The following is a 12854-nucleotide window of genomic DNA, read 5'->3' as shown; positions in this document are numbered from 1 at the left end:
ACGCACCAAAAACGAATGGACAAGAACTGTCATTTTCCTGACTTGGTACAGGCATTTTCAAATGTAGAAATGTGTCTGTTTCAATGTTTTCATCAACATTAACTTTAACATGTTGCCTTACAATATGAGTACAACACCAGAGTTTAACATGTTGTTAAATGTAATTATGTCCCTCTTAATTCGATTTCATTGTTAAGAGCCCCTTGAGTTCAGTTTGAAAATGCTATGGTATGAACTTGACTTCAGATAAAATCAAAATTGCAAAAGATTACAAAAGATTACAATTCTTAAATTAGGTGCTGCACACGTAAACATCAGTTGACTTATATTAAGGTTTATACATTTCCTTTAATTGGCTGTGTTGAGATACATATATGGGTACTATGATGGGAAGTACTTTTAAAGAATTGTACATTTCTTAAATGTAAATATATTTCATGAATATGCCACTCCAATATGGGTAAAAAGTAGACATATTATACCACGATGACATCCAATAATTATTGTAGGGAGCGAGAGACGCCATAGTCCGATAATACAAGACTTTGTAGATTCATATCGTTTGCATTCCACGTTTTGTATCGGATATTTCTTTTTATTACCAATTTTGAACAACAAAGTCTTATCGGAATTATCTTTTTGTTTAGGAATTTTGAAAGCGATTTGACAATGTTTTCTATAGTATAAAGTTTTCGTACGTCATTATTATTATAAATAGACGTCTCAAATAAAAAAAAGAGTGTCTTATCGTATCATATGACGGAGGTTTACAAATTTGAAACACTTTTTCAACTGTTCTCCCCTTATTTTAAATTCTCCAGCGGGTCAAGAAAGAGACGTTCCGCAAGCATTTTCGAATGATTAATCAGTTGTATATATTTCTTTATAATACTCCTAAGGAAACAAACTCATCATATATACCAGGATTGAAATTAAGTTTTGAACGAAAACGAATGATAAAATGGTTTAAATTACTTCTTATTTCTTTTTGAATAAAATAAGAGGCTTATAAAAATAAAAATTAACACTTACATGACTAAGAAGGCGACCAAATAGTATTCATAAAAAGAACAGGATGTTATATAAATGAATATTATCTCCTGGTAATAACAGAAATTATACAACTATTTTCCCAAGAGTGGTTGTCAATAATGATTTTCTCGAGCTCTGGGCCGAATTTAAAATAAACGGTAGAATGTTATTGTTTGTATGACTTTTTCGTAATAAAAAAGCAAAATAAATCATTGTGTGAATATGATATTAAATGAATTCAGGAAGCAAATATTAATAATCCTGCCAATTTATGCACAAAACACATACATAATATCTTGAATGCCTCCTTTTTCTTGTTCTGTTTTTCTTATTAATATTTTTAAAAGACATAATGTAAAACTTTCTACAAATTCAGATCCCCGTGTTATTGCTTTCATATTCTAACAATATTAAAATATTAAGCCCCTTTCAATATATGCATCGGGTAAAAACTTTTTGGGATATAATATGTTGAAAAAATTTGGGAAAATAAGAAAACAAACCCACGCGACAAAATTATTAAAGAGAGTAACATGACATTGCACCGGAATACTGATTACAGATTACCAGAAAAAAATACAAAACCTCATAAAGGTAACAGAAACAAACAATTAATCGAAATCAAGTTTCAAGAAGAAATAAGAATTAATTTAAACCATTTAATCATTCGTTATCGTTCAAAACTTAATTTCAATCCTGGTATATATGATGAGTTTGTTTCCTTAAGAGTATTCTAAAGAAATATATACAACAGATTAAACATTCGAAAATACTTGCAGAACGTCTCTTTCTTGACCCGCTGGAGAATTTAAAATAAGGGGAGAACAGTTCTTCTTTAAACAAATTGACCAGTAGGGAGGAAGCCTGGACAAAATGGTTTTGATTTTAAAGATACATACATTTTGTTTCTTTTTAATCCAAATTAAATTACCTGATAGTAAAAGAGTCAATAACTGTGTCAGCTTGAGATCATGATATCTACATTTTAATAGTTCATATAACAATGAGCAAGCCAATACACATTCATCAAATATTTTGTTATTCGAGTTGTTTAACATCGATTGGAATTAATTGTTGGTATGATAGCGGCCGTGGCGATACATTTCTTCCAAAATACGAGTTCATACAATGGGATCAATGTGCTACTCCACATTCACCAAAAGTTATATCGTCCAAATTGTTGAGCATCAGCAGATATGAATTGCTTGTTGTGAGAGAACGGGAAGCAATACATGCATTTCAAAGATAATAACAATCAAAACCAAGGAGTAAACAAATTCCACAAAACCAAGGGACATTTACATCAAAATACGAAAAGGCTTTGTTATACATATTGTTTGTCTGAAATAAATGTTGTCCAATTGGTAGGGAGCTGACAGCTGCGCTACGGATGGCAGAGATGGATTCAGTTTTATTGTATTCGACAATTTAACTTTGCCACGTAACACTATCGGCAAAGGTATAAACGATATCATAAAAAGCACCAACACCACTAGAATCAGACGTAAAGTTGTGAATGTATTGTCAGATCTTAGATATATAACTACATATTTTGTTTTACTAAAACAATAGTTGCTCACCTTTATATATTACAGACAAAGAGCCCGAGAAGTGGGATGTAGTACCCACAGAGGAACACATTGACAGATTGGTTCCATTGGTTGGAAATAAATCTCTCCCATTCCTGATCGAACTTGGCATGGATTTCCATACTTGGGAGAGAATAAGCCACAAGCAAAATGAAAGGGATTTGGTTAGACTGAATAAGGATATTCTAGAAGAATGGAGCAGCAAATTTTGTCGGATGCACGATCTAAAACCAACCTTAAGGACAATTGCTCAGTCATTTAGTAACATAGGCAAAAATGTTAAAATTGTGGAAAATGCGTTACTTGAATTGTTTTGAATCTTTTTTATTCTTACATAAGAAAATGCCTATACTTAGTTAGGCATATGACAGTTGTTGTCAATTCGTTTGATGTTTGGGGTTTTGAATTTGTCATGTCAAAAAGGACTTTTCCACGTTGTTGATTATTCTTTACTTATTTCCAATTGATTTGTAATCTATAGACAAATCTATTCAACAAAATTTAAAGCAGAGAAATGCCCCTACCTGTGTTTTTAAATATTCAATTTCGTTGTATAATGATTGATACGTACATCATTTTTAAAGAAATCCTCATGATTTCATATCTTATGTAACTGTCTGAATTTGGGTAATTGTATCTAAAAAAAACTAGCCTTTGATAACTGTTATTTTGGCCTTGTTTAAATTCAATATACATGGGTTACTTTAAAGTTAAATGAACTATTGAAATACTCTAATGTGACATTTAACATCTAATGTGACACTTAACAACTTGACGAAATCAAGCCCCACGTATTTAACATCTTTTGAAACTAATCAAATATCTTGTTTTCAATTTATTTAACATAATCAGAAGGATAAGTCAAATTTATTTTTGTCACATCGCTTAGTTATAGTTTTAGTAATTGCTATTTGTTATCATTATAGTTTGATGCAATATATATATAAACATAACATTTTTGATTAGGCGTAAACTAACGTCAATAAACATGATAAAGTAGTCTTTGAATAGTGGTTTTATTGGTTTGAAAAAATTCATTCGGTTATCAGTCAAATAAAACCATACTAAAAAGTATTCTTTCACATATATTATGCATTTGGTCGGTACTGCAATCTATCGATGCATATATATATATTACATCGCACAGGGTCGTGCTATCCTCTGACTGGTAATGACGTCTTTACACCGAATCTATTGAATGTTGGATGTTTACTGATTGATTTATAAATATAAGATGCATGTTTTGTTTGTATTAATTGTCATTTGCTGCGACCTACAATGTACCTATCAGTAACTGTGAGTACTCTAAAATCTTCACTGCGTATATTTCGTTTTTATATATACTAGTTCATTACTTGTATAGATAAGCTACCATGTCTAGTCTTTGTTTTTGCTTTATGTATTTTTTACTTAGTATAATTCAGCCATTTCCAACTGATATTTATAGTTTGTTCTTATGTTGTGAATAAAAAAAACATAAACACTTTCAGCCGATTTTATTTAGGGTTAACTCCCCTAGGTGTGCTGTGGAATCAACAAAAACATAAATTTGAATAAACTTAACATATTAATTCAATAACAGAATGAAGTGAGAATAAATTTTACCCAGCAATCAACATACCTGTATGCAAATAACAGATACATTTTATGTTTAATTTTGATTGGTAGACATAGTCTCGTGTATTCTTCTCCTATCTGAAACCAAAAAGTTATTTTAAAATTACTTTAAAAGAGAGGCGAAAGATAATAGAAAGACATCCAAACTCGTCTGGATTTAAGGATGTTTAGCAAGATTTTCAAAATATTGTTTTAAATTGATGGTATATAAATAGAGGATCTTAAAAAAAGAAGAAACACCGATGGGTCCGTGTGCTTGTGTTTGAGATATGAGCCGTTTTGAATTTACCTAAAAATAATTCTCTAGATCTTTTATACAATTAACATTGGCAACTTTTTTCTTTCAAAAACTATGAACAAAATAACCCTTAAACTATATGTCCTTAAATGATGAAAAGATAAGTAGGGCTAAGTTGGCAAATTTATCATATAACTACATAGATAAAACAAAAAGATCCTGACTATCTTACAAAATAATCAAAAACAAGAGAGGCGAACATTCTTAACGTAATATTTAATTTGGGGTCCTTTACAATGTTCGCGTTGAAGCTTGGTCGATGTTTGTTAAAATCATTTTGATCAATTCGAATTGCCCTTGTAAGCCTTGCTTTTCGGCTGTTCTTAACGCTTGTTCAAATACGTTATATATTTTCTGACAATGTAAATATATTGCAAACGTTTGTTTGTTCCTTTTAAATAGTTATTGTTCAATGAATCACATACATTGTAAATCAGACAAGACAAGAACCATAGAACTAATCACAATTATCATAATCTATGATGTGTGTTGATTATCTGTTTATGTTACTAGTTTATGATTATATATTATTATGCTTTAATTCTAGAAATAAAATTATATTACCTTTCAACTTAATTCAGATTTCACTTTTGAGAAGGCACAACTTTTTGGAATTTTGATCCTCAATGCTTTTCAACTTTGTACTTGTTTGGCTTTATAAATATTTATGAGCGTCACTGATGAGTCTTATGAAGACGAAACGCCCGTCTGGAGTACTTAATTATAATCCTGGTACTTTTGATAACTATTTACACCACTGGGTTGATGCCACTGCTGGTGGACGTTTCGTCCCCGAGGGAATCACCAGCCCAGTAGTCAACACTTCGGTGTTGACATGAATATCAATAATGTGGTCATTTTGATAAATTTTCTGTTTACAAAATTTTGAATTTTTCAAAAAACTAAGGATTTTCTTATCCCAGGCATAGATTACCTTAGCCGTATTTGGCATAACTTTTTGGAATTTTGGATCCTCAATGCTCTTCAACTTTGTACTTGTTTGGCTTTGTAAATATTTTGATATGAGCGTCACTGATGAGTCTTATGTAGACGAAACGCGCGTCTGGCGTACTTTTATAATCCTGATACCTTTGATAACTATTAAGAAAGCCTTTTCACACTTTAAACATTGTTGAATTGTTCGATTGAGGCTGTTGTTTGTTCATCCTTTCCTACTTCAATCATAAGTTTTCCCTTTATGGTTTATATCGCCGTTAAAATATCATTATATGTGGTTCGGGCTTTTTTTTTTTTTATCTCCGCCGGTCCACTTCCTCTAACCGGGTAAATTTCATATATTTTCAAAACTATCTTAATGATTCACCTCTATCTCTAAGCGTAATGATTCAATAGATACTGTTAAGCCTTCCATCGTGCCTTATATCGAAAGATTACCAATAAGTGTTGGTTGAAAACAGAACTGTTCAACAATAGATTTCAACATCCGAATTAAGAACTTTATATTCATCTGTAGCAACATTCCAGCACCGCATGCATACGCAGTATATAACTACCAGTTGATACGAAATTACAGGGCTTGTATTTCGTATCCTGACTTCTTTGATGACGAGTTGTTGCTCACAAGAAAACTATTAAACCAACAGTTCAAATGTGGTGGAGTTGAAATCATATCTTTGTACATTATGCGGACCCAAGCACGAGTTAATTGGCCGTTAAGGAATATCTGATTCAAGAAGTTAACGGTTATGTTCCATTCGTCGGAACAACAATTACGTCGCCTTTTTTTTTCTTCTAGAATTTGATCAACCGAAATAGATTGAACACCGGATTTGTACTCACAAGATCAAAGTTGCACAACAGGATGAGGAGCCATCGGGGCCCCAAAATAGCACTTTTGTAAATTCTCTTTCAGTCGTTTTGTCTCCCAATTTGTACATGTACATTATTTTTAACTCAAAACCCAAAAAGACAATCCACACTACCACCGAATACTCACGCAAGCGTAAATTAACACAAATTAAAAAACTATGATTTCTGGATCTAGCTTTTTTTCAGTTTCTTTTTTCCGTTTGAATAATAATTTGTCAGTTGTCTGCCTGTAAAAACAAAATTGTAACCAGTCTGATTAGGACCAACTCCAATTATCAACTTGAAATAGACGCAAGTGGATAGTGGGGGCTAGCTTTAATCAGACTGTTACGGGAATTTTTTTATTTTATTTCTGCCGAATCAAATGCCCGTGTATTTGATAGCCTTCGTTATCTTTCTCTGGCTTCATTCCGATGATGCTTTCTGTTCTGCATGTGTAACACTGGTTTATACGATTACATTTTTTAAGGGTTAACAATGAGCAGAATTGCCTAAAACGATAAAGCAATCTATGTCAAATAATTGTAACGTATTGCATAAAACCTATCGGCACTCTGCATATAGGGACAGTCACCATTAAAAAATGTCACATATATAGTTTTTTAGGATTTTACGTTTTTTTTTTTAATCACTTTCTGATTGCAAAATCTGCTGCATTGGCTTGTATGTGTGAACGCTATTCGATAACGGCAGAAACGATAACTCGTGGCGTAACGTCATTTGGTATCGTGCTACCTTAAGGAAGTTCGCTGCTCAGTTTCAAAATAACACTAGTATATATTGATAGGGGTTTAAAAATATTGATATTTTAATTTCAATCATTACTTTAGAAACATAACTTGTCCAAATGCACATGTGGTACCGTAAATTTGGTAACGTTAATGTTATCATGTAGAAAATATACATGTCTTCTGTAATCATCATATGCCTGGCATCTCTGAGAGAGTTGTTTCGATTCAAATAGTAACCAGTTGTCTACTCTTCTGCTAGGACATGCAATATTTCCCATAAAAAAGGCCATCAGAAATTCCACCAACGCATAGGTTGACAATGTCAGTATTTAGGACCATACATAGTTACCCCTGTACGAATTTCCTAGATAAGTTATGAATATACTGATACATGTAACATATACCATTTATATAAAATGTATAATTTGTGGTTCAAAAGTTAAGCTGTGTTTACTGACCGGTTGATAAAAATCAATATAACTGTTACCTACATGTAGTTCACACGAATACATTATTAAAAGTTTTATTACTCAGAATAAGTTAATTCGGAGTAAAAATAATTAATTATATGTCAGTTCTTAACAACCTTTTAATAATAACAGAATCGCTTATAAAATATGATGTGATATATCGTATGTGTATATTTTTCCTTATATTTTCGGGAAACGCCAAACTTCAGAACATAACAAAAGTATCTATGACATCAACTTGTAGTGACTGAATCCCTGTATGTCATATTTGTTTTACTCTCTTCTGTTTTCTTTATTTTGCAATATTGAGTTCTATCTTAACCTCTTGTTTGCTGGAACCACTGTTTTGATTTGCTTGCATTATGCAGTATGTTATACAAGTTTTGTTGTTTTGAACTTTTGTCAATCGAAACTGACTGTAGTTTACTTTCTTAGCATTGATAGCATGTTCCCTCGTAAAAACTAAAGGATATTGGTGTAATGTATTCAACTTTAGACAATAAGTGACTATGACTTTTAAATTAATCATGTTTTATATATCAAGACGACTGATCTTGCATCCGAACTCCGTTAAAGTAACTACAACATTGTATAACTTGATTGATTCTCATATTTGTCGTATATTGTTGCGGTTTGATGCCCAAGACATTTTTGATATATGTATATACAGAGCCTTATGCATAAATATAATTTTAAACTATACTTTATTAAAGTAGCATGTTTGGGAAAACGCCTAACAGTGTTTAGGTCGACATGTATGACACTGACTTGTGATTATATCCTCTACCGAGGATAAGTAAACTATCCAAAACACAAATGGATATTTGACTTTCATAACAGTTTCTCAATTTTCGTGTATCATGTTGTGTTTCTGTTGCGTCGTTGTTCCCTCTTGTATTTGATGCATTTCCCTTAGTTTTAGTTTGTAACCCGGATTTGTTTTTTTCTCAATCGATTTATGAATTTCGAACAGCGGTATACTACTGTTGCCTTGATGTATTTAACTGATCAATGACATGTAAATTTACAATTTTTACATTTGGACTTTTACAAATGGAAGTTTTTGACGACCTTGACTGGCTAGACAGCCCTTGGACGGTTGGACTTTGCTCTCCATGCATTCCTTTTTATTCAGATCATGGACAGGATCGATCTATAAAAATTCGTTGAAGATATCTACGAAACCAGCGTCGCTTGTGATTCCTGCTGTCGGTGTTAAAACTATTTTTTTTTTACTGTTAAAAGTGCGTAAGTCCATGTATGAGTAAAATTCAGAATTAAAGAATAACTCTACCTTTTTTATATTTCTTTATCATAGAGGTAAGCTTCTGGCCAAGTTTCACTTATTCTGTCGCAAATCATTTACTTTAAATAACCAATCAATTGTATTCTAAAAGAAGTTGATTTGTTCTTTGTAAGAATACATGAAATATTTGTCACCGGGCGTTATGTTTGCAATCGATGATCAAATACAAATCTACAGTATTTACATGAAAGAGACTAAATAATATATTTTTTTATTATTATTTTACACATATTTGAAGGATCGAAATAATCAGTTCTACAAATGGATGTTATTTAAAGACTTGAAATTTTACAATTACCACATGCATCTATGAATTTTTTTATCGACGCACCAAACTTTTTCATTTCATCGTGCGTAGCTCATTTTCCGATTCGCTTAATGTTTCTAACGATCTTCTTACTTGTTCATTACATTCTAAAATTGAAATTCTACACAAATTGCAAAAACTTTTATTCTCCCGCAAGATTGCGTAAAAGATGAATACTGTTTCGTTTGTGTACACACAATGTTTTGAAGGTCGATATCCAGTTTCGCTAAAAAAGAATTAATTTGCGCCACAACTTAATTACGTCAATTCTTTTTCTGCATCACTTTATTGTAAAAACTGCAGCATTCATTTGCGCCAATAAAACAATCAGTTAATTGCGCAAATATTATAGACTTGTTTTCAAATGTTTGTTCTTAGTGCACCGAGGAGGTCCTTTCCAGTATTTAAAGGTACAAAAAGAAATACCGCAAAGCGCCTCCTTAGTGCATGCACTTAGAACAAAATAGTGCATTAAGGACCTGATAGAATGATAGAATTGACACAAAAAAAAACATGGCATACAGAAGGAGACTTTCTTAAAGTACATAATTTCAAATTTTAGTAATTATAAAGTTATTTAACAGTCAAGGTTATTATAACACAATTAATCAAATAGAGAATGGAAATGGGGAATGTGTCAAATTCCATTTATTGGCGCAATTCATATTATAAAAAAAGAAGAGACGAGCGCGATTCAAACCTTCACAATATGACAAATTACACTTAAACGTTTTGACACACCAGTAAATTCCTCGTCCGGGGATATACACCTGATATTAATCTTCCTTCAGTAACTTTACAATACCCAGCCGTGTCATTTCCGTATATTGTACATGTAGATAGCACGTGTGATACATGTATAAACACCAGAAATACCCATTCAAATGATTTTTATTTTTAGAAGAACTCCATATCGGGTAACATGGTAATAATATGTTCAAATGTTGTTTTATTAAATGCTACTAGGTACATATGTAAACTTATGTTATTACGTTATTTCATGTACCTTTTTTTTTTTGGCTTCAATTACTTATTTATCTTATTGACTAATTCGTAAATCGAAAAACGAAATGATTTCTCTAACTCCAAACTAATTATACATGTACATGTAGATGCCTCTTAAATTTTATTTTTTCTCGTTGGGTTGCTTGTCCATTAATTGACGTTTACGCTATATTCTTTTGTTCGGTAGTTGTAAAAAAACGCTCATCTATCAATTTCACAAGAAATATAATACTCGTAAGTCATGAACATTGACACAAACATAAAATAAAATGAAACACTTTAAAGCTGTTTAAATTGTGCAGTGCATTTTGAAAATATAGTTTTGAAAAACCGGTTATTTTTGTTAAATACTTTTTTTGTCCCTTTTCTTAAAAATTAGGACACGTGTCACTGGTTTATATAGAACTAGTCAACCATGAATAATCCAAAACAACAAATTTGTGGTTTGTCACACTTGCTTATATTATCAATATTACGTATTGTTTTCGGCTGAGACTACTACATCTGTCTGTGCTATCGCTCTGTGTGGGTTAATTATTTTAAGCATAAGGTTTATAAATCGATCTCTGAAACAAATTATACATACAAAAATTATATCATGAGAATTAAGTCAAAGTAAAGATTAAACTTATGCATGGCGGAAAAGAAATAGATGAAAACGATAGTTCAATGTACATGCAGCCTTGCAAAGGATATTTAAAAAAAATATATTTACTTTATAAAACTTAGGACTTTAATCTAAGTATTGTTGATGGGATGTTTAAGTTTTCAGAACATAGAAAATACACAAGAAAATATATCAGTACACTATTCTATCAAAATGTGTTTGGTGTTCATTTAACAATATATTGTTTAAGAGTTTAGTGTTTTCTTATTCATTCTGACATCTGTGTCCATGGATCTGAACAAGAAATAGCGAAGACGTTATGCTTATCTGTTTACCTTTAATTTTAAAAATGATTTTTCAACAGAATATTATATATATAAAACTGTTTAATTTTTGTTTTTCTTTGCGAAAACAAAATGGCCCTAAAGCTAAATGTCATCGTCAGCATGTATAATGGAAGGCAATAAACACTTAAGAATATACACCACCTGCTGGATCTTTTTACCTGGGCAAATATCTTATTACGTAACAAGTATGAATGTAAAATTCTCGATATGGTATATTCAGGCGAATATACATGGTATCTCTGGACTTGGGAATTTAAGATATATATTTTGATCTCATAATGTAACATGTAAATTTATTTGTGCTTTATGTAAAAAAAAATATCCATTTAGCCATTTTATTTTCAAAACTTCTTTAAAATGGGAGACTTTGAGCATAAAATTATGTTTATTTTCAAAACCAGGGACAAATCACTGATTTCTCAATTTTAGACCAATCTCATTATTTTCAGCAATGGGCAAAGTATTTAAAAATGTATTTAATCACTTAATTAGTTATATTTCAAATATACAAAATGCGTTTCTGTTTCATATTTGCCTTTTGAGAATACTAATGCAGGAGTTCCACAAGGTTCTGTATTAGGTTCCCTACTATTCCTTATTCATGTATATGACATAGCTGGTAATTTGATAAGTCTAACTCGATTGTGTGCTGATGAAACATCCCTTTCTTATTCAAGAACTAGTCCTAACACAATAGCGAATGTCTTAAATAGCGATTTAGAACAAATTTTAGCATGGTCTAAGGATTGGTTTATTGATTTTAATCGGAACAAGACAATTACTATGCTATTCTCCTGTTATTCTTCTCCAGATGATATTAAAATAAGAACTTCAAAATCAAGTAGTAGAATGGGGACCGTAGAAATACCGCAAAGGACCTCCTTAGTGCACTAAGAACAAAAATGTGCATTAAGGACCTGATGGAATGATACAACTGTCACAAGGGACATGGCATCAAGAAATAGACTTTGTAAAAATTTCATAATTATATCTTTTTTATTAGAGAGTTATTTAAGGTTTTCTCGACACGTGCCTCAATCAGTTGATTTTCACCTGTGTAATCGGTAGAAGTTTATGTTCGCCCAACCTTGAACCGTTTATAATCCGCTTGTATATTCTGATTAAACATGTATATGGTCTTTCAAATTGTTCTGGTTTTTTTTCTCCGTTTGTTTGTTCCTGCCGTGTTTATTCTGTATTTCTGTCTGTTATATTTTTTTACTTCTAATGTAATGACGTATTTTCAACTCATATATTTTTTTTATCCTTTTAATTTTAAATAGACAAATAATTGTGAACTCTTCACGGAAAGGTGAGGATGATATTTGGTTGCTTAAGGTCCAGTGGCCAATATTTCATTCATTTTACTGATGTCAACCAAACCTCATAGCAATGATTGTAAAAGGATAGAATACTGGCAAATGCAAACAGATTATTTTGACTATCTTTGCTGCCTTGGTCTCTATATGATGATTTATTATGTTTTAAGGGAGACTAAACTCATGTTCTACAAAAACAAATATATACAGTTTAAATGAGGTTTTAGTCTAATCTAATTTCTGATGTGATTTACTGAGAATATATCATTTCTGTTGATAAGAGGCAGCACCAAAACATGTTTATCTTTAACATGTTGTCAGGTTAAATACATATAGGGTTAAACATGTTTAATTTTAAATACTTTCCTTCACGTGTTTAGGAGAGGAACATATTGA

The 12854-nt window shown here is 31.4% G+C and overlaps 1 protein-coding gene across 2 annotated transcripts in view; it reads left to right on the top strand.

Annotated features, from left to right (window-relative positions):
- Positions 1–12854, top strand: part of LOC139486028 (uncharacterized) — a 308560-nt gene that overhangs the window by 71265 nt on the left and 224441 nt on the right. The window contains exon 19 of one of the 2 annotated variants that reach the window (XM_071270718.1): positions 2628–4113. The exons of the other annotated variant lie outside the window; for it this stretch is intronic. Within the exon in view, the coding sequence (XP_071126819.1) occupies positions 2628–2938 (311 nt within the window). The 3' untranslated portion in view covers positions 2939–4113. Of the gene's footprint in view, positions 1–2627; positions 4114–12854 lie in introns of those variants that run through there. 2 annotated transcript variants of the gene reach the window in all.

The sequence above is a fragment of the Mytilus edulis genome, chromosome 8 (genome assembly GCF_963676685.1).
Source record: "Mytilus edulis chromosome 8, xbMytEdul2.2, whole genome shotgun sequence".
Lineage (NCBI taxonomy): Eukaryota > Metazoa > Mollusca > Bivalvia > Mytilida > Mytilidae > Mytilus > Mytilus edulis.
This window is presented reverse-complemented; position numbering and strand designations above follow the sequence as displayed.